A 22513-nucleotide genomic window follows, 5' to 3' on the forward strand; every position below is an offset into this window, starting at 1 on the left:
TTGCATATTTTTTGGGATGCAATGTTCCCTTATGTAAATTTCCCCAGAGCCATGTGTCAGAACTTGGATTGCCTTTCATGTCTTCACATTTTATGAGTCACCAGCCGTGAGCAGAGTAACCGCTTGTTAGTCGAGCTCATGACACAACCTTCAGTCATTATCGCTAATCCGTAAACATCGACTTCACTGTCCTCCACGTTTGCTTTGTGTGTGATGTATTATTGTTTTTGTTCGTTTGTGTGGACTAATTTCTTCACATGTGGATTAAGGTTTTAATAACCTAATTAATTGTATTAAATGTACAGCTTTATTCCTGTGTTCTATATAAGTGTCTCTGCTGCTGCTGGTTGAGCGTAGGCTGTAGTACACAACAGTGGTGTGTTATGACTGTTTATGTTTCAGAGTTAAACTAAATAAATGATTTGTCTTGCATGCAGCCATGAGTTCAGGAGGTGTGGTCCATGGAAGCAGAATGATGAGGAGTGACCAATGGGATGTCCCCGTCTCTCCTCTGATGACCTGAGCTCCAACAGCTCACGTCTCCTGGACGCATGGTGACACCTAGTGGAGCGTCTCTGAGCCACTGCATTCATCAGATGCACGGTGCTGCTGTTTAAGACAACAAAACAAAACAAAAACCTCATTTATAAATAGTTTATTGTGCTTTTACAGCTTGTTTTTAGTAAATAAAGTCTTGTTTCTCAATTATTGTGTAAGTGTAGGTATGTAAGGTAATCAGCAATGTTGATAAACACACAGACTCACAGACACACGCGCACATACACTTCTCTCCCTCTATCTCTCTGTGTGCATCTCTCTCATTCAGTCATTCAGGTCTTGGATACTTTTAGAGGCCCCCCCCACACACACACTTATTCTAACGCTACTAATACTTCTACTACTTATAATACTTCTACTACAACTACAACTTCTACTACAACAAATATCGCTACTGCTGACATTTTTTAAGCCACAGAAACCATTCAAATATTAAAATGTTCAGCTCTTTCAGGAGAAGAGTGATATGACTTTTCATATTTGTAAGCTTTAAACTTTGCATTATTCAGCTTTTTGCAATCTTTTTTTAATTGGATATCTATGGAGAAAATCTTCAAATCCTCTTAAACTTCTTCAACTTTCAAAGCCTTCTTCTTTCTCATACTTTCAGCTACAGACACCATAGTTCAACATTTCAACTAGAAGGGTTTTCAGCAGTGCAGTTTAAATGCTTTCAGGCTACAACATTTTTCAGACAGGTAGTCTCCCATTTCTGTATTTTCAGCAACTTGTAATCTTGAAACTTTTTGAATTAAGTTTTTTGCAATTTTTTTTTAATTGGATATCTATTTTCAGCAATGTTTTTGCAATTCATTTCAGCTTTCAGCATTCCAACGCATTTTCAGCAGGAAATGCATTTTCTAGTTTCCAACGTTTTGCGCGATCCTCCAAAGGACGTTGTACATTATTGGTTGAGAGGGACGTGACGTCATCATCACGCGCCCAACCACAGTGTTGGCTCCTCAAGAGTTGGGAACCTATTTTTCAAACTACAATACGCTTTAATTTAGTCCGTAAGTACTACAGACTCCACTAACTAACCATTAGACATTCCCCTGACAATGTGGGAGTAGGTTAATGACCTTTCATGCGCCTATAGGCTCTCTACTGCTAAAATAGGGCTAAGTTACGGCTACGGCGTGCTAACTGCTAGCTAGCTGTTTTCTGCCTGCTAGTGACCCACGAGCTAAACTGCGTTCTCAGTGTGCTCACACTTTGACTGTCGGTATGATTAAGTAAAAACGTACACTTTTTAAATATAACATGCAAATTACGTAATACATAATGTCCCTTTTTTTAAATAAATGGTTGCACGTCTGTTTATAGCTCCAGTTTGTCCTGCATACGTAACATTATTAGCGATAGCCACAAACTGGGTCTAACGTTACTGTCTTTAATGCCTCTCAGGTAGTGTTTTATCTTTTTGTATGTGTATATAGTTAATAAACTGTGTTTATTTATGGGACGTTTAACTACACCATGCTGCCATTTTGGCTTGGTCTCTTATGTAACGTTAACAGAGCTGGTGTGTCGAAAGACTTCCTGGTTAAATCAACGTTTTATCTCAGCATTTCACAAAAGTTTGTCAACATTGTTGAATGAATATATGAAGTATACAATGTCTCCAACACTGCCATACTTTTAAAGACCATTTCATATCGATACATGTGATAACTTGTCCTTTTCTTTTCAATCAGACGTTATTTCCATGCGTTTGTAACATGGACTCTCTCTTGTCAGTCATGGCAACGGAGAGTGTGGAGACGACTAGTGAAGATGTTGCAGTACCCGGGAAGGTCAGCACCAGGTTTGACCTGGAGAAGGAGACTGAACTTAGGTTTGAGGTGGAGGCAGCGGAGGCCGCAGAGCAGGTTGAGCTGGAGCTCCTTACAGGAATGGCTGAGGTGTTCGGCTCCGAGCTGAACCGCAACAAGAAGTACACATTTGGACCGGGCTCCAAGATCGCCGTTTTCACCTGGCAAGGCTGCAGTGTGAATCTTTATGGGAAGCCAGAGGTGAGCACCTGGAGGCGTGTCCATGCAAATGTTTGAGAGTTCTTAATGTGGGTTCTATGAGCTGATCAAATAACCAGCGTCTACCCCCTCATCACCACAGGTGGCTTATGTGTCCAAGGACACTCCCATGCTGCTCTACCTGAACACACATGCTGCCCTGGAACAGATGCGGAAACAGGCAGAGCGGGACAACGAGAGGGGGCCGAGGGTAGGTTTGAATAAGACACTACTGTTTACAGAGGCCTTTATATGCAAGGTTGCCAGATCTCAGTAAATGCATTTCAATGAATTATCCCGCAGGTGATGGTGGTGGGACCGACAGATGTGGGAAAGTCAACGGTGTGCCGCCTGCTGTTAAGCTATGCTGTCAGGGTGGGCCGGAGGCCAACATTGGTGGAACTGGATGTTGGACAGAGTGGGGTGAGATGAATTGGAGTCATCATAATAAACATTGGCTACCTAACAGACTACCTATATTACACCGGCAGACATTTGAATTATTTTGCATCATGTCACACAGACTTATCATCTTGAATCCATGCAAAGTGTAACTACAGCATCTGTGTAGGATAGTTAAGATGCCTCATCTCTTGGTGTAGGAGCACAGCATGCCAATTATGGCTGGTTCTGTCAACTCAAATCTTATCCTGTCATTTTAATTCTGCTCCTCAGGTGTCTGTACCTGGTACAGTGTCGGCACTATGCATTGAGCGCCCGGCGGATGTGGAGGAGGGTTTCTCAGTCCAGGCTCCTTTGGTCTACCACTTTGGCTCTACTACCCCTGGGACTAATATCAAACTTTACAATAAGGTGAGAAAAAAAGATTCTAGCAACGCTTAACATGACAGTATGAAGCCAAACGCCCACTGCCAGCCTGCAGATTTAATCTGTCTTATCATCAGTTTTAAAAAATGTTCTCTGCCCAATTTAATCAGTTCTTTTCTCACAACTTGTAGCTGACGTCATGCTTAGCCGATGTGTTTTCCCGGCGCTGTGAGGTGAACAGGAAGGCTAGCGTGGGAGGCTGTATCATCAACACCTGCGGCTGGGTGAAGGGCTCAGGATACCAGGCTCTAGTCCACTGTGCCTCTGCCTTCGAGGTGGATGTGGTGCTGGTGCTGGACCACGAGAGGCTCTACAATGAACTAAAACGAGACCTCCCTCACTTCGTACGGGTTGTTCTCCTACCCAAGTCCGGAGGGGTGGTGGAGCGCTCCAAGGAGTGCAGACGGGATACTCGCGATGAGAAGATCCGCGAGTATTTCTACGGCTTCCGTGGAGTGACCTTCTACCCCTTCTCCTACGAAGTGCGTTTCTCAGACGTCCGGATCTACAAGATCGGAGCTCCGTCCATCCCGGACTCCTGCTTGCCGCTGGGAATGTCTCAGGATGACACACAGCTAAAGCTCGTGCCTGTTACACCAGGGAGAGACCTCACGTATCATGTGCTGAGCGTGAGCAGTGCAGAGGACGGAGATGAGGGTGCCAGAAAGGGTATCGTAGAGAGCCCCGTGTGTGGCTTCATAGTGGTGACTAATGTTGACACGCAAACACAGGTGATGAAAGTGCTGTCCCCAGCGCCCAGACCACTGCCCAGACACACTCTACTTATCATGGACATCCGCTTTATGGACATGAAATGAAGTGTTACACTTAAGGAAAGAGAACTTTGTTGTAAAAGAAGTGGGGAGGAGTTCTGTAAAGAAGACGTTTTGTTTCCTAGTTGTGTCTTTGTGTCTCTTTTGTAGGGACTAAAGAGGGCAAAAGAGAAAAAGTTTCAGTACAGTTGCTGTTAATTAAACACCATTTTATAGTCCACACTGTTTGGCAAATTTGTGGCCAGGGATGTTTTTTATCAGTGCAGGAATTATTTTCTTATGTTTTATGAACATTGTTTTTCTTCTCTTGCGTAATAAATTTTGGAAATGTAAAACATTTGGTGTCAGACTAAGACTAAGTTTAATGGTCGCACATTGTCCTAGCCTACATATGCACTGTATACGTATATCAGTTCACATTTACTTTCATTTTTATATGACCGGTATTTAATGGACTTAGTTATGAAAACATTTGTGTGTTTTTTACTTAATTACAACTTAATCAAGCCTGGGAAAAGTCTTTATAATTCCATGGCTTCACATTAGCTTCTACTAAATATTTCTACAAAGCTTCATCAAACAAAGCAAACTTATTATGAATGTGTCCATGAAGTAGGAGACGTGTCCTGTCTTCTCTGTTATTTACATCCTGTGGTGTCCATGTCTATTTGGACATAAGTGTAACTGATCTATAGTACCAGTAAGGCAGTAAACATGAAGGACCACTATCATTTGTTGTTTATACTGTCCACACCTACCAGTTCACGGGAGCTCATCAAATATTCCACAGGCCTACATGCTGTAGTATTTAAGTTGGATACTATTTCTTAACAGACCGTAAAAATATCTCAAATTTAAAGAACACGCTTTGTGATGCCCAGACAGATGCTTAATTACTTTATGTCCTGATTTAACCGTTAATTGTCTGTGCTATTGTTCTGAACATTGGCGTTAATATGCCGGATTGTGGCTTTGTAGGTGTTGTAGGTGGGCCTGTTATGGAGGATTTGAGTCGACCATCTGTCGTCTGGGATGAAAACTTTGCAAAGAAATAGTTTTACAAAGCTACTGTACTAGAACTCATACCCAGTTCACACTACACATTAGTACTACTCAACATTAACAGATCTGATTTCCAGAAAAGAAATGTGAAAAAAACACAAGAAACCTACCCTTTTGACTGGTGACCCCTTCCAATTAAGTAGTGTCTGCTCCTCAACCCTTGTCACAAGTTAAGTATGTCTATAAGTTCCTCTGCTAATACTCCCAGATGCTTTTGTTAGGTGGCTTCTTCTTGACGTATAGATTTGTACACATTTGCATGTGGCTTGGACTAAAGCTGAATAAATGTAAAATGATCTGGTATTTTAACAGAAAAAAGAAAACATTACAGACTAACTATTCTTGACTGCACAGCAGTTTGATGGAATCATCTGGCTAGAAAGTTTCCAGTATTACAACCCACAACAAAGACATCTGACTCTTTCAGTTTCTGAAGTATAACGTCAGAGATGTCTCTTCATAAGTCTGCAGAGTAGGGACGTTAATGAAGTGTACTTCCTCGTTGTTGCATAATGAGCAACTTGAGGAGACGTAACATTTAACATGTATGGCAAGCATCATATTTGTGTGTAACTTTAAGATGTTTGCCAGTCATTTCAGAGGAAGCCGTTTCATTATGTGGAAATAAAGCTGTGTGTGCGGTCAAAACAACCCGATAGCGAAGCAATCCTGTCAGTCATGGTTGGTTCAACCGTTTCTCCAGACCACACCTGCTCGGCCTCTGATTGGCTGTTCATCCCACCTGAGGGACGACGGGCGACTTCCGGGATTCCGATGTCGGCCTAGCAAGCGAGCTAACTAGTTTGCTAGCGGCTAACTCAAGGAGGACCGTAACGACCCACACCCTACAGGCAAGACAGCTCGCATGTTCCGTGTTAGGTATGTCCTGCTTGTTTTACCCGCTCTTCGTGGTGACTATTTAGCTGAACGTACGTTCATTTATCCGGCCAGCCGTCAAGGAAAGCTACTCCGCGAGTGTAAAGCTCCCCATACTAGCCAGCCAGGTAACGTTAGCTAACTCTTCGCTGTGGTAAAGGACTGAGCAGTGTCGCAAAAAACTTTCGAGGCTAGGTAAGAGCTAACTGATCACTAAGTATGGGTCGCGTTTAAATCTGTCATAATCTCAATTAACGTTGAACACAACGAGCCAAAACACCGCATCGTCTATTACTTAACTTAGTTGAAGAAAGTGAGGGGTAACGTTATTTTAATGAGGTTCATTGTTAGTTGTCTTGGCTGATACTAGCACTGCCCTGGCCTGTTGTTTCACGCTTGGTCTCCTTCAATTTATGATCCACAGATGAAGTGATACTCAATTAAATTAAATACATTTAAACAAGACATTAGCTAGAAACTAACAGTGTGTAACTGTTGCTGGGGAAATGGATCAAATCCATTACTAAGACCGGTCATTCAACGATGTAGCTCGGATCTGCAGATGGTTGTGGTGGCATGACAGGCTCGACAGGGGAGATTTTAGGATTATCATCCGTTATAGTCGAGGAGGAGGAGGAGGAGGAGGGTGGGGGGGGGGGGGGGGGGGGGGTGGTTGTTGTTTGGCAGGTGAGATGATTAACTGCACCGCCACGGCTCTGGTGATTGTCGAAAAGAGGGGTGTGTCTAAACTATCGGGTTACACTGTTACTCCGGATCCGTTTTCAGTGTATTCACGCCGCACGCACTACTTTTTCAGTTGGAGATGAGGTGTGTGTGTGTATGACTCTCTTTTTCTGTGTGTGTGTGTGTGTGTGTGTGTGTGTGTGTGTGTGTGTGTGTGTGTGTGTGTCTGTGTGTGTGTCTCTGTGTCTCTGGGGTGTTTTCACTTTCCAGAAGTGGGAGGTGTTTCATTTGAAATCCTGAGGGCATTGATGTGACAGTTGTGTGTTTTAACAACAGCAGACTGTTGAGCAACTTTGTTTATGAGTAACGTTAATGGTGAGAAATGAACAGGTTCACAGTGTAACGCAAGCTGTTTAGGACAGTAAAGAATTGATTAGTCAGCCTATGTTGTGAAATCAGAGTGAAACCTCTGCTTCTCTTCGATAGCTCTGTTTAACAAGGAAGTTTACCGTTGACAGTCAAGCTTAAACATGTACATTTTCTTTTTTTTTATAGGGGCATCCAACTGCTGACCCTCAGAGCCAGTGGGTAAAAGAAGACAGGGGGACAAAGAGGAAAAAAAGAAGTAAAATGCATCAGACTACATAACATCACTGCTGCACATGGCTTTGTTTAGGAGATGCAACATGGGAAAGGAGGTCTATCTGCAGAGAGTTTGGAGGTGGGAGAGGCCTCTACACCCAGACCCGGCCAAGTGCGGCGACAGCTCGATGACGTACACAGGGCTTCTTTTTGGATTGAGTTGATTTTGTCCCCATATTGAAGCAAAGACTGAAAGCGGGGGGGTCTCACAAGAACCAGAGGACTCTGATTGGCTGTTTGAGGCTGGACATCATTTTGTAAACCGTGTTTTTTTTTTTTTCTCTCTCTTCTTTGGCTTTTTGAAAATGTATTCCAGCTGGACTTTTGTTTGATGCAGCTTCCAGCAACTAGTTTAAATTAGTTTTGGTTGTTTTCCCCCTGCTGACATAGTTTGAAACGCTGGAACTGTCCCTTTTTCTGCCGCCATCCTCCGTTTCTTCCACCCACCCAGTGCCTAAATACGCCCTCTCGGGACAATCGCAGAAGTCATCAGCAGCTGCTGCGCTCAATCCTCTGCCTCTTCTCCTCTATGTGCTTCTGCTCTCGGCCTGCTGGCCATCCACCCACTACCTCTTTCATTTTCTGCTCTTTTTGTTTTTATATTCATTTCCTCCGATAGGCATAGTCAGAACTCGAGCACAGTGGCGAGCATTAATGCAAAACGCTGAGTTTTAAGGAGCGGAGAGAAACCCAGATTCCTCCCGTTTTAGTCGTGTGCGAGTTCCTGTGCTTTAGTGTTCGAGCACACAAGTGTTACAGTTGCACTGGTGCCAGGGAGCAGTACAGTTAGATTTATTTATATTGTTGCACCAAATACAGTTACATTAAAGCCATACAAAAATATTTATGAATTACCGACACACATATTTTTGTATCGCCTTGCTCTTGTAAAGTCTTGCTTTTATAAACCTCTATTAAGATTATGCACACAACTTAAATAACATTACAACAAGCTGTACACATGCAATGCTAAAGTAAAGCTGTTTACTGCTGTATGAAAGTACTGATTATCTTAGTGCCAGGAGACCTTCAGTGTGACGGGACACAGAGAAACCCTCATGTTTCCATTCAGCTGCTGCTTTGCATAGTGTTTTCTTTTTTCTAGTCTGTAGTCATGGTCCCTCCTCCCGAACAAACCCCACATTCGCCATTTTGACCTGTAAAGCGCCGTTTACAGTAGGTAGACCGTAGATATCTCTCTCTCTCTCTCTCTCCTCCTCTCTCTCCTCCTCCCTCTCTCTCCTCTCTCTCTCTCTCTCTCTCTCTCTCTCTCTCTCTCTCTCTCTCTCTCTCTCTCTCTCTCTCTCTCTCTCTCTCTCTCTTCTCTCTCTCTCTCTCTGTGTCTTCCTCCCCTCTCTCTGTCTCTGATGCCGGGCTTCAGTGGTGGGGGGGGTTGGGGGAGGAGTAGGTGTCCCTGCTTCTGCTCCTCCCCGTTCATTTCGCCCCAGCCGATATGTCCCGGTGTCTGCAGCCACCACTTTCCTTGTCGGATCCACCACCCTCTTCTTCTGCTTCACGTAAGTATCTCACTCATATTTAAACTCCCACATAATGCAAACGGGGCCAAATGTACGCACAGTTGTGTCGCTGCCTAACTTATAACGTTTGCATGTATTTGTGTGTGCTAAAGGTGTAAATATCCCTATACGTTATGTTTTATATGAAGACGTCCTGTTGTTTTTGTTGTTTGTTTAACCTTTATACAGAGAAAGTTTCCTGAGCAAACCTGTCCTCTTATCAGAAAGTATTCACACAGTTCCTCACAGTCATACCTGTGAGCTGAGGAGTGTTTCGTGCTCATTTTCCCATCTGTGTATTGCAGAAAGGGCAGGGATTCAAGCCTGCTTGTGTAATATCTACACGCTGCTCATGAACATGTGTAGTAGACTAGTAGTTATGGCCATAACATGTCAAACTGTCATTTTATTCCATCCTTGTTCATGCTCTCCAGGTGTCCATGGTTGTCAGAGTATTTCTCCTTTGTCATTCCCGTCTACATTGCCGTGATCTTCCTCTTCACCCTCGCCAACTTCTGTATGGCCACTTTCATGGACCCTGGAGTCTTCCCCAGAGGTAAACTCAGTGTTTTTGCCAGAGAAAGTTGATTACCACATACTAACATATGCCATTAAGTGCTTTTGAGTGCATGACAGATAAGCTAAGAATGAAAAGAAACACCAATAATGCCATGATCCGTTAGAAATTGACTGAAATGTTATAACGGAAAGGGAGGCCATAGGATCCGGTACAATGATGTTGGTACAGTCTCAGTGTGTGTGTCTGTCATGTTTAGCGGAGGAGGATGAGGACAAAGAAGATGATTTCCGTGCCCCGCTCTACAAGACGGTGGAGATCAAAGGGATCCAGGTGCGCATGAAGTGGTGCTCGACCTGCCGCTTCTACCGTCCGCCGCGCTGCTCGCACTGCTCAGTCTGCGACAACTGTGTGGAGGTACAAACGCACACTCTTGTGTTACGGGGCTGGTATTGTGAGGCCTAATTAGAAATTGATATATTTTCGTGAGCGGTAGAACTTGTTTGATTTTTATGTGTTGTAGCTGTTCCTTGTCATCGTTCTTCTCCTCTCTGTCATATCTTTACTGGTGTTTGCACATTCTTGTCCTTTGTGCTCTCTCAGGATTTTGACCACCACTGTCCTTGGGTGAACAACTGCATTGGTCGGAGGAATTATCGCCATTTCTTCCTCTTCCTGCTTTCACTTACCACCCACATCATGAACGTATTTGGCTTTGGCTTGGTTTACGTGCTGCACCACCGCCAGCAGCTGGACACGCCACATGCTGCGGTTACGTATCCTTTACTTGGCACGCTGCCGGACAAATGATGAGAAACTTTCTGTTCACATTTTGTTGGCGCTGTGATTTTAGCCTGGTGTTTGTCTTTTTTTTCCCTTTGCTGGGTTTGTTGTAACCTCCTTGACCCTCTCCTCCCAGTATGGCTGTAATGTGTGTGGCCGGCCTGTTTTTTGTCCCGGTTGCTGGCCTGACTGGGTTCCACATGGTGTTGGTGGCCCGCGGTAGGACCACAAACGAACAGGTACAAACAAGAGCTGGTTGTGTGCGTCACTGAGTAATCCAGCCACTTCAGATTGTGTTTTTAGCATTAATGGTGGCGTCCATGTGAGCTGGAACATTTTCCTCTCATTGTAGGTCACAGGGAAGTTTCGGGGAGGCGTTAACCCTTTCACCAACGGCTGCACAAGGAATATTTCTCATGTGCTCTGCAGCTCCCAGGCCCCCAGGTCAGCCTTCCTCTCTCCTCTGCACTCATCTCTCCTTTAACACTCTGCTCCACAATTGTTATTTTTCCACTGCCCTTTTCTTTCCATTGCTCTCTTCTCTCTTTCCACTTTTCCAGCCTCCTCTTTTATTGTTCTCACTGTTTAGTGATGGAATATATGAGCGCAAGCCGTCAGTGTGAGTGGTTTCTGGTGTTAGATCATGCTTGTCAAGAGAGCAACATACTGCCAAGCCTGTTGTTTAATGCTTGTGTCATTTTAATTAGAATTTACATGTGTGTGTGTATGTCCCCCTCACAGATACATGGGCCGGTGGCGAAGCCCTCTGGCAATGGATGTACAGCCACCATTTCTTCGACCGGCCCTCACTGAGGCCCAACTAGAAGCCAAGGTCTTGGACAACGGCATCCAGAATGACCGACACAGCACCAGGGTGAGGGATACAAAGCAATCAATGAATGTAACACATAGGACCCCCCCCCCCCCAAAGGTGTCAATCCCAATTTGCGGGGTTAATTGTGATTTTATTATTTTTTTTTTATGTTTTATTACCAGGTCGTAATTTTACAAAAGGTCTTGAACACCATAAAGTCTTACTGACAGATGCGTAGGATCAAAAGCTTTAAACTTGAAGAAAACCAAAGAATCCCACATACGCACACAAGCTCACTTCATGGACACGTTTTGCTCCGCAAAACTCCATCAGGCAAAATTTAAGCAGACAAAACCCCCCAAAACGAGTTGAATTGATGGCCAGTGTGCGGGATTCTTTGATTTAAATACTGAAAGTCGAGGAGCAACACAGAAACGAGTAAACCCTACCTCATCTGGATAATGAAGCACATGTGTTGGAGGGTGTTCAGACTAAAAATAGTTGCATCAGTGAGTTTGAACTTTTATCAGATGCCAAAACGTTGAACAACGGTTCATGAAACAGGACATCATACCTCCAAGAAGTTGTTATGGCATCAACAATTCCATTCTCTGTAGCAACAATCGCAAAGTTAACGATAAAAGTGTAACGCTTAAGTTACAAAGTAATATACCTGCGATGTGCCTGCAATGCCAGACGGTGTTGCAGCAAACACTGAGTTAAACTTCTTTACTGGACACGGCCTGATACTGTGTGTCTCTGTGTGTCCGCTCCAGTCCAAGAGTAGTCTAGACCAGATGGAGAGCCAGTCAGCTGATGCAGAGCCTCCACCTCCTCCAAAGCCAGAGCTTCGGTACCCTGGTCTGCCCCGTGCTGACACGGAGGGTGAGACGAATACACTCGTACACAACACATAAGTAAACCTCTGTAGTAACGGGTATGTCGCCTGACGTGTCAACATCTTGAGTGATGACCATCAAGTGCAGCACAGGTACTTCAAGTGCTTTACCTGAACAGTTGAAGGTTTATTTTGTAATCGCAAACATGCCTCTTTCAAATGTCCCCTTTTGGTTTCTCGCCACTCAGAGAGCAGCCTGTTGACTGAAACTCCACCTACGCCGTCGATGTATAAGTACCGACCGCCTTACAACAGCCCGGGAAGGAACCACACGGCCCTCACACACCCCAACAAGGTACATGTCAATACACACTTGCACAGACCTCAATGTATTGGGTATAATCTATTCACCTAAAGTTATTCAGTACTGTATATTAAGAGTATTAAAGGAACACAAGATCAGCTTAGACACAACCTTGTTGATTTTACATAACGAGCTTGTTTCAGCATCTGTAAAAGATAACGAGATGTAGTTAATCTTATTAAGATTACTCAGAACAAACAATATCCGATTACTGTAACAGATGATCTGGTGGCTAATTCCTTTTGTGGTTAATACCATGCCCCTCTTTTTTTGTTTTTTACTTTGAATTGATCATTCAGTGGCCATCGGTCGATCAGTAAGTCTCAGCTAGTGTCATCTGTGTGTATCCCTTTGTGTTTGAGTGGATCTATCCTTTCCCCTGGGACTGCATTGACTGGAATGTGTAGTTCATGTACTGTATGTATTTGTATATTTCCATCCATGTGTTTATACACAGTCTTTGACATGCAGTGTCAGTGCTTGTTCAAGCCAGTCAATGTTTCCAATCCAGTAGTGTGATGATGGAGTAGAGCACTGGTCAAGCATCCAATTTCTCCCCACCACTCTTTTTTTTTTTCTTTTTCTGTTATATTTTTTTAGTGAAACAGTTATTTTTTGATGTCATGTTATCTATTCCTCAAGTAACATGGTGATTTTCATCTTTCTCCCAACCCCCCCCCCCCCCTTCTTCATCACGCTCCCTCTCTCTCTCTCTTTTGTCTGTTTCTCCTCCTCCTCAGATGATCCGTGGGGATAGCCTCGACTCTCCATCTCCCTCCATCCTCCAGTCCAGCCGTCAGCCTAGCTACCGCTCGGAGCCGAGCAGCCTGGACGGGACCGCGGTGGTGGGGGGAGGTGTAGGGCCGCGCAGAGGGGGAGGGGAGAGGGGCGAGGGCCCCGGAGGTCCCGGCGGGACTGCTGGGGTGATGCCAGGGGGCATGTCGGGTTACTCCCTGACTGGGCGCTCCTACACCTCCTACCCATCCTCTCTGGTCCTGTCCACTGGCGGCTCTCGCTCCTCCAGCTTGCGCTCAGCGCAGGCGGCACATAACCCGCTGTCCACGCTCCAATCAGAGGGCACCACAGACACCAGCTACAAAAGCCTGGCCAATCAAACGCCTCGGAACGGCAGCCTGTCCTATGACAGCCTTCTGACACCATCTGAGAGCCCGGAGTTCGAGTCGGCCGCTCACGAGCTGTCGCCACAGAAGCCTCGCGCTCCGTTTCCCTCAGCGACTGCAACAGGCCAGCGGGAGGTGGTGTCACCCAGCAGCCCGCTGCAGGGCTACACGTCGCCCTTCCTCTCGGCTCAGATCGCCCAGCAGAGGGAGGGGCAGCTGCTCCAGGGCTCTGCCACTTTCTCCTCCCCCCACAGGGCCTACCTGCGTGCCGTCAGTCCGCCCCCTCCCTCCTCTGGGCCTCCCGAGATCCAGCACCTGCTCCAGCATAACCAGGACTCCTCCTCCTCCCGAGCCCCTCGTAACCTTTCCTTCTCATCCTCTTCCCCCGGGGCTCGCTCACTAGAGCCCCCCGTCTCCCCGCCACCTCGCGGCCTCTCCCTCGGCAAGTCCCAGGCTTATGTTGGGGAGGCAGGGCCTCAGCACAAGCCTCGGGCTTCAGGAGGAGGCAATGTGCTGGGAGGGGGAGGAGCCGGAGGAGGGCATCAGGCACAGTGAGTAGTGATCCGTCGTCAGATCCGCCAGCCTGCTTCTCTTCCTTTTCCTCCTAATTCTCTTCTTCTTCCTCCCTGGTTTGTGTCAGCCCTCCTCTTCCTCCCTGATCTGTGTGAGTCTTCCTTTTCCTCCTCCACGGTTTACAGTCAGTCTTTGCTTGTTTAGCGTTAACAGTTGTTGTGTATGAATGTGTTATTGGGTGAGTTGTGTGACTGAAGTGCTAACAGCATGTCAGTATGTGTTTAGCTCTGTGAAAGCATGCCTCACCACGGTGCTGTTTACTCCTGTCCTCTGGCCTTTTCTGTCATTTTCTTACTCACTACGTATAGTTACCAAATGCCTTACAAGTTCCATGGTAGAGAAACATTTGTGCTCGTTTTGCTGTTATTTTTTAAGTAGAACCACTCACCTCCACATCCATGTATCCTCTGTCCTCACTCCTAATCTGCCTCCCCTTCCCTCCTCTCCCCTCCCCTTCCATCCCCTCCCCTTCCTGATGGCTGTCCAATCAGATTCACCTCTCGTCCGGTCTTGGCCAATCACACACCATCCAAACCAGGGGGCGGAGTGAAGAAGGTGACAGGCGTTGGAGGGACCACTTACGAGATATCGGTTTGAGTGACCGGCATGGTCCATCACAAAGAACAGGGGGGGGGGGGTCACAGGACTACTTCCACTTGTCTCTCACCTTAGCTGGACATTGTTCACTGTAGGCTCCTGAGAAATGACTGTTTTTCCGCTGCAAAGGACTAAAGGAGCCTGTCTGGTACTCACTTTGTTATATTTGTAACGCCACTGGCAGATTTGAACAAAGAGTAAAAGGGGACACTTCATTTTTCGGCGGATCAAGTCGTCTCCCTTTAGCCACTTTGTGAGCCATAGACGGACGTGACTGCATCATCGTGGCTGGGTACAGATATGTCTACAGAACACCCAGAGCGATTCAATGATTGGCTGTTTTATTTGGTCCGTTGGCACACGGAGTATTGCCCGCCGTGTCCGACACTTGAGGAAACGATGGCCTTTATCCAGCGGATGTAGAAGTCTGAACGGTCCACACAACCCATTTATCGACAAGAGTCCAACCTATAAACACAGTATCATTTTAGTTTTCTAAATCTTTTTTTAAAAATATTGTTTTATATAAATGTATAAAATCTTACAGATTATTATTATTATTGGGTCAACTTGTCAGGCATTGACTATGGATAAGGGTGACAGACGTACTGCGTGTAATTATTCATGAAAGCGATCTCGGATCAGTTGCCTGTTTTTATTTTAATGGCTGCATCAGCCACTCATGAGCTCTTGCTGGAATCTTTCATCGTCCGAAGAGAATGATGATCGTTTTGGTGAACAGCCCGAAGTGGCAAATAATTGGTTTTTCTGAAAGCCACAAAGAAATTCTGATTCACGATTGCAGCACAAGTATCTTTGTGGAATGTACGCTTGTAATCTTTATGCTAGAGACATTATGCAAAATCTGTTAGTAGCTTTAAGATCATTGTATGTCCCTTTTTTTTTCTTTTCTTTTTTTTTGTCTTCTCTTCTTCTTTTCTGTAATATTTTGTCCATCGAGATGCTAGTAGAACCTGAAACCTTTAACAGGTGGCCAGCCAAATAGGGGCAGCGAGGGAAGGGCTTATTTATTTTACCAGACAAGACAACCTTGTAGTTTTGGGCACAATTTCAAACCAGTCTCTACCAGTTTGTCCTTTTTATTTCGAGAAAAGAAGAGCAAGTATGAATATTTTTTATGACAAAGACTTTATAAATGAAATTGTAAATGCGCTATGCCACTGAATAGAATTTCAAGGAGGGACTGGTTTGCATTTAGACACTTGTTTTTGTTTTTCCTGCCTTGAGAGACCATTCGTAGTGAAGCATGCACATTTTATTTTTTTCTATTGGTTTGTATTTTTTACACTTTTCTGAGGGGAAATAAAAAAATGGCAGATTAGATTATTTTTTTTATTGGCTTTTAAAAACTTTTTTTTTTTTTTTTAACCCACAGCCATGTTAAGAAAGGAATAATTAGAGGAAAGGAGGTGTGTTTGGGAGTTTCAGGATTGGGCATTACGGTTAAGATTTTATTTATTCTATTGTTTCTATTAAAGGCCTCCAGCGGTGTTAGCAGTAGAATGTCAAAGCTGGCTGAATGTAGCACGTCTTTGGGGGGAAAGTACTCGCTTGAAGCACACAAGTGTCATCGCTCAACCCAAAACGGCCGTGTTACTGGTTATCAACCCTCCCGGGCGACGTCGTCGGTGTGCATGTGGTTTTTGTTTGTCGTGCTGAATGCTTCACTGGCGTGCGAACTTGAGAATATTGTCAAAAAGCCCACCTGGGTAATGTGTGGGTGGTTACAAGAAAAAGAAGCATCTTTAGTGGCACAGGCAGCCGTCGTACGTCGATAAAGAAAACGTGAGATACTTTTCTTCCTGCTCTGGTGACCACTGAACCTATGTGAGTATACTTCTATGTGAGATAAAATATTGCTATTGTGGGCCGTGATGAATGGAATGAGTTTCACAAATATCTGTAACGAGTACATAAAAGACATTTCCAAAATGGCCTTATAAAGAATTTTTAAAAAGATGTCTTCTCAGAATAAAAAGGTCAAACTGATAAACTGACTGAGTCATGAATCTTAACTGCACACGGTTTTATTTTGGCTTTGGTTTAGAAACATGAGGCACTAGTAAACACACTGGTTGCAAAATACAGGCAGCAAAAGTTTACACACAGTGATGAGAAGTTGCATAAAGTAGCCAAAAAAAAACAAGCATTACAAAAAAGGCATTTGTTCTCAAATAACTTAATAAAATGTACTAAAATCATTACTCGTCTTTTGTTTAGCTGCATTCAAACCACACTGCATCATACCCAGTCGGACCAGGGAAACGTGCTCCAGCTTTTGGGGTATTTATTTGCCACAGTGAACACTTGACATCGAGTAGTGGTTGAAACCATTTCCCTCTCTCCGTCCCGCCATATTCTGGACTTTGGCCTGCAGCCCGTCTCTGAATCCTCTCACTGGTCTTTCTTGCTCTCTGTGGGCTCCAGGCTGTCGGTCTCAGGGTGGAGCTCGTCGTCGTCGTCGACCTCCTCTGGCTGAACGGCGTTCTGCTCCTCTTCTTTCAAACCACGACTTTTGTTCAGCTTCTTGGATTTTTGGAAGAGTTCGTTGAGATTAAACTCTCGGATAATGTTCTCCTAGGAATGAAATAAACGTCACGTTAGGATACATCTTTGTGGATGTGACAGTTAGTTGCATACAAGACTTGCCTCACTGAAGGACCAGGTCACAGCTTTCGCTTTACTGTCCACCACCGGACGTCTCATGACTTCCCGCCCTTCTTGGAACAGCACCAGAGAGGGCAGCTGCTTGGCCAGTGGAGAGGTACTAACCCTGTAGCTGTTCACACATAATTCATGGGACGGTCAATTTACTGTGCTCAGAGAATCTGACAAATGTGTGGAAAGCATAAACAAAACAATATTGTGGCATGAAAGCAGAGGGGCAAAGTGGAAGAAATGCCCGACCTCTCTGAAACCTCTCCATAGCGTCCGATGTCCACTTTCCCAAACCTGAGTCCAGGACAGTTGTACCTGGGGTACACAGAGGAAGACATGTATGATGTAAGGCTGTTTTTGGAGAGCAATGGACTTGCATAGCAGGTTATTATTATGAAAAATGTAAACATACATTTTGTTTGTATTAAGCCAAATCTTCCATTGAATAAATCACGTAGCAGAAGGCTCTTTTCTGTTTTACTGACAGACCAGCGTCTGCAGCTAAATAAATACAATTATTTTTATGATTCATATCAAAGACTATGACTTTACAGTGAATACAGAACATATAGGAACTAATAAAATAATATTGTAGCCTGTATATAATAGATTCAAGAATGTTTATGAGTCATAAGTTTTATCTTCTTGAAGCAATAAACTTCCTACTTATAAATAGATTTCGTGGTTGCTTATTTAAGGTATATCGAGTGATTGGAAGGTTTATAGTCAAAAGTGTGTCTTGAACACAGCTCGGCCAATCACAACTATTTACGTTTTACCATCAGTGGCTAATTAACCTGAAGGAGGGTCTGACTCAAACAGTTCAGCCCTCGGTATCTTCACCACAAGAAGCGTGTTTAGTTGTCTCTTACTTGAGTGAAAGGTCGGCAAAGACGGGCGCGAAAGACTGGCAGTCAGAGGACCAGTTGGCGTAGAATTCAACAATCCAGGTTACTCGACTGTCTCTCTGCAGCTCCTCCTAATGACGCAATCAATTACATGAGAACAGATTACACACGGGTACATCTCGGTCATACAAAATGCAAAACGTTCTTATTGCATTGTGCAATAAAAAGCTCATGTTATTATATTACATATGAACACGTGATTACTCCATTATAATTCCTAGTTGTGTTGTCGCAGTCTGTAGTGTGACACTCACATCTATGGTCTTGTCACTGAAGTACTTGATGTACTCGGGGCCCATGTAGAGAGGCGGCTTACAGGTCATGACGAATGCTGGAGACAAGGCACGGATAAACAGACTAATACGTCGACTTAACAGCGGCTCCCAGTGGATGAAATCAACGTCTGAATGCAGGTTTTACATTTGCTGAAGCTGTGAAAGTCTCAAATTAGGTTAAAAATAAATATACATTTAAACCCTAAAAGCATTGTTTTGAATATCCTCTGATGAATAGGTGCTTGATACAATATATATATATAAATAAATAAAAGGTACCCACACTGGACTTTAGTAGTGATGTGCTGAAGGAGACCAGTGTTCGGTCAAAACATCTGTAATAAAACAGGGACTCCAAATGCAGTTTGAAGGTACCTTTCTTTACTATTCATGTTAATCAATTTCCCAATGTCTTATTTTATGAATATTTACCAATAATTCCATAGAAACTGTGGGGGAATATATAGATCCAAGTCGATATTTGTCTTTACTCAGATTCGGAGGGTTTCCGTGCAGTGTTTTAATGTGACAAAGACTGATGGGGGACAGTCTAACATAGATATTGAGAGTGCGGCAGTATCTCTATAAAGGGGTTATAAGACCACTGACCGACACACAATGCGAGGTAAAGGATGCCGAGTCGGATGTCCAGCCTGAAGAAGAGGATGACGTTGGCCACTTTACTGAACAGGAACAAGTTGCCTAAGTGCTGCTCCATTGTGACTGAGAAAGAGAGGAGAAGAAGAAGAAGAAGAAGAAGAAGAGAGGACAAATATTGAATGCAGCAGACGAGAAACCTTCACGCTGTTGGTGCAAGGTCACAAGGAGGCAGGGTTACACTGCAATTTAAATGTTTACATAACAAAGCAACGTTTTGGGGCAAAGCACTTCCTGGATGTGGCTGGCTGCAGGGGCTTGAAACAGTTACACATTAAGTCACAAATACCTCTTTGGTTGAAGTTTAACTCCACCTACACATTATAGGACACACATACCTAATGTCTGTCGACACTTCAGGTTAAAGGTGAGGTTTAATCAGGAGATACACTTCTCATATGAGTCCACATATCTCAAACGGGAGAATTTTGCCTTTGGGGCTTTCTGCCAGAAAGAGTTTATTTTAACCAAAACATTATTTTTCCCCAAATCTAACTAAGAAGTTTTGTTGCCTGGACTGAAAGAGATTTGTGGCACAAAAAAAGGCTTTCTACCAGTTTATCCTGGTGGTTCCCTGCTCCCAAATTTAACATAATTGATGTTGACTGTTTATAGTGTAAACAAACACTTGCCATGTTGGTTTACACACACACAAACGTGAGCATGTGTGTGTGTGTGGTGGTGGGGGGGTGGGGTTACTTACTTGCTCTCCTGTTCTTCATCATAACTATTGCACAAAGAAACATGAGAATCTCCAGCTCTCTCTATAAAACAAAACACAAAAAAGAGAAAACATGAAACAACTTTTGTGATAAGTGAGTAAATGAAGTTAACTCTATATATAGCGGCTGCAGCGCCACACTATCCCCACCATGCACGCTCAACCATGCACGCTCACCCAGTCATAGTCGCAGGAGTTGCCGTCCTCTCGCTGGGTCGCCAGGTGCTCGCACAGACCGGGAATCTTTCGGACCAGCAGGAAGGCGACGGTCATGAAAACCGAGGAGATATAATACGGTTGCAGAAGCCATTTGTAAATCTGAGGTAAGTGGTACAACAAAGTAAAGAGTCCTGTGATTACACCCATGCTGGTAAAGACGACAGTCAACCTCAAGGGGTTTGAGGAGGAATGACAGCTGGAAGGATCTGACTGACGGACCCGGCGACCAGCTCATACTGCGCATGTGCCAAAAAAAAACAATTTCGTAGTTTCTGGGAGCAGCGACTCGCCGTAGATTTGGCGGGTATTGAAAAAAAACGTAAACAAGACGTGGAAAAATGGAGGAAAGCGAAGCCGCAACACAAATGGAGACCGTCGATCCCGTTTGTGGTACAAACTCAGTTGTAAACCGAACTAATGAAGCCACAGGAGAAGATTCCTCACAGGCGCCAATCCCTGGATCAGTTGGTAAGCCTCCCGGGGAGACAGCAGCTCGGTACAAGAGGCTGAAGCTGTTCGACAAAGTGATGCAGAAGAGCCTGGAGAAGTTCATCGACCATGCCAGGTAACGTGTGTTTATGGTGGAAATCAGTCCCGAAACGACAGTATGCATTATCACATTATTGAAAAGAACTGCCTATTGTAATTAAGTTAAGTTAAAAGATGTTTTGGGGAAATAATAATTGCTCCCATATTCTTTTTCTAGCTTTCTACACATTTCGTAAAATAACACAATGTATCTTTCTGGGCAGCAGCATATTTTTTTTCTTCCCATTATCTCTATTATTGTTAAACTTATGGATTTTTAGGTGTCAGAAAATAGTGAACAAGTGCCCAGAAAGGTTCCTGGAGTTCAAGGTGATACCTCCAAGCTGCTGTTTTTGTCCAAACAGTGAATCAAATGTAATTTTCTCTTGATACATGACTTAGCACGTCAGTTATTTTTCTGTTGATGAACTTCTAGATTAATCATTTCAGTACTAGATTGACACTGCTTTCGTTCACAGTTTTAACAGATTTGCCAGCACGTTTCGGCCGCTGTACAAAAAGAACCCACAGAGGATGGAGAGCATTCACAAGCAGTTCATTGAGGAGCTGCAGAGGACCATACAGGTACGCAGCACACCATACATTAGTACCATGTATGAGACATTTAAAAACAAATGGAGGCTCTTCTGCCTTGTTATGTGTGTATCTGTACTTTTCTACCTGCCTTTGCTTTTTATTTGCTTACCGTCGTTGCCCGTGTTCGTGTATTTGAAGGAGGACATCAGCAGATTGATTGAAGAAGGTCGGTTAGAGATCAAACTGAATGAGCTGGACCAGCTGGAGAGTGCTGCCAAGAAGAAGGCAGACCCTGCATGGTCCGTAAACAGCACCAAAACCATTTCACCGTCTGCTTTCTTTGCAATTAAATGATCAACTGGTTACATGTCAAGCTTTTGATTCCCTGTAAAACACTTGTACCCTCTTTGACAACATCTTAAGACTGAAATCCATCAGCTCATATTACCACCACTCATTGAAATACTTAATAACAACTAGCAAGTTGATTTACTTGCCATAAACATAGCAAATCTCACTAACAACCCTGTAATGTAGGTGCATTGCCTCTATTCATTGTCACCACTGTAATGTTTCCATTTAGCAACATGATTAAAATACAAAACATCTTAATCCTTGTTTTGATAGGCGGCCGAGTGGAGTTCCTGAGCAGGACTTTTGCAGCTTTTTGATGCCATACTATCAAAAGCAGGAGAACTACATGCGACAGGAGCTGAAAAAGATTCAAGCAGAGAATGCTGCCCTATCACAGAAGGCCCAGGCCGGTAGAGAGAGTCTGGCTCAGACTGAATTTCGTATTTCTACCACTGTTGATGAGTGGAAGGTGAGAGAGAAACAATTGTCAAAAGAAATATTAGAGCTATACAGGATATAATTTATTAAAAATCACATTAAACATTAAACATATTTTTAACACCCACAAAGGGTATGCATGTGTAAGTAATGCTTGAGTCTTTACTTTAAAATGTATTTTTGACATTAGTGAGATGACTGCATGATTGAACAGTATTTATCAAAATCTGCATTTTACTTCTCAGGTAAGTTTTAGTGACATTAATATATTTTAAATGGGAGTGAAAGGAGAAAAACTGTTTTTTCATTGGTACAGTGTGCAGGAGGCCACTGTCTGACAACTTATGGTGACGGACAAACTATAGCCGTGCACCATGACAAGAATCTATAAAATAGGAGATTGCCTTGACTTTTAACAGTTTTCTTTGTATGTTTTGTTGTTTCACTTTTAGGCATCGGTCACAGATTTTGAAAGGCTGGCGTCTTCTCTTTACCCTGCCGATGTCTTTGATGTGTGATCTTCAAATCATTTGTCCTGCAGATACATCAAATAACTTAACTGTACATTTTGGAATTGTTCACTATGCCTGTTTGTCTGAAAATAAATCTAAAAAATAAATTGTGACCTGGGTGATTAT

At 43.9% G+C, this 22513-nt stretch overlaps 4 protein-coding genes across 6 annotated transcripts; 3 read left to right on the forward strand and 1 right to left on the reverse strand.

Moving 5' to 3' along the window:
* The first annotated feature begins 1490 nt into the window (after positions 1 to 1490).
* clp1 (cleavage factor polyribonucleotide kinase subunit 1) lies at positions 1491 to 4552 on the forward strand. 3 transcript variants are annotated; one of them, XM_079167176.1, is made up of 6 exons: positions 1491 to 1571; positions 2256 to 2573; positions 2674 to 2781; positions 2874 to 2993; positions 3246 to 3383; positions 3530 to 4552. In XM_079167176.1, exons 2-6 carry the CDS (start codon positions 2280 to 2282, stop codon positions 4214 to 4216), a joined length of 1347 nt encoding a protein of 448 aa, XP_079023302.1. In that variant the 5' UTR covers positions 1491 to 1571; positions 2256 to 2279; the 3' UTR covers positions 4217 to 4552. The 3 variants fall into 3 exon arrangements, with proteins under 3 accessions (XP_079023302.1, XP_079023304.1, XP_079023303.1); XM_079167178.1 differs by having other exon boundaries at positions 1516 to 1571; positions 2299 to 2573; XM_079167177.1 differs by lacking the exon at positions 1491 to 1571 and having other exon boundaries at positions 2187 to 2573.
* Positions 4553 to 8802: 4250 nt separating this feature from the next.
* zdhhc5b (zDHHC palmitoyltransferase 5b) lies at positions 8803 to 15257 on the forward strand (the record flags this gene model as incomplete). The annotated part of the gene is given in 12 exon segments (XM_079167708.1): positions 8803 to 8817; positions 8819 to 8952; positions 9387 to 9508; positions 9729 to 9886; positions 10073 to 10245; positions 10389 to 10491; positions 10605 to 10696; positions 10994 to 11126; positions 11843 to 11951; positions 12153 to 12259; positions 13009 to 13940; positions 14454 to 15257. Coding segments are annotated over 12 exon segments (2184 nt in total). The 3' UTR covers positions 14560 to 15257.
* Positions 15258 to 15454: 197 nt separating this feature from the next.
* tmx2a (thioredoxin-related transmembrane protein 2a) lies at positions 15455 to 20269 on the reverse strand. Its single transcript, XM_079167709.1, has 8 exons — positions 19977 to 20269; positions 19782 to 19842; positions 19031 to 19144; positions 18401 to 18477; positions 18111 to 18217; positions 17488 to 17553; positions 17230 to 17359; positions 15455 to 17157 (listed from the first exon to the last, which is right to left on the reverse strand). The coding sequence occupies exons 1-8, from the start codon at positions 20163 to 20165 to the stop codon at positions 16975 to 16977; spliced, it is 927 nt and encodes a 308-aa protein (XP_079023835.1). The 5' UTR covers positions 20166 to 20269; the 3' UTR covers positions 15455 to 16974.
* pmf1 (polyamine modulated factor 1) lies at positions 20241 to 22480 on the forward strand. Its single transcript, XM_079167710.1, has 5 exons — positions 20241 to 20583; positions 21026 to 21131; positions 21282 to 21382; positions 21711 to 21906; positions 22328 to 22480. Exons 1-5 carry the CDS (start codon positions 20357 to 20359, stop codon positions 22391 to 22393), a joined length of 696 nt encoding a protein of 231 aa, XP_079023836.1. The 5' UTR covers positions 20241 to 20356; the 3' UTR covers positions 22394 to 22480.
* Positions 22481 to 22513: the final 33 nt, after the last annotated feature.

Source organism: Pholis gunnellus (assembly GCF_910591455.1).
Source record: "Pholis gunnellus genome assembly, chromosome: 10".
Lineage (NCBI taxonomy): Eukaryota > Metazoa > Chordata > Actinopteri > Perciformes > Pholidae > Pholis > Pholis gunnellus.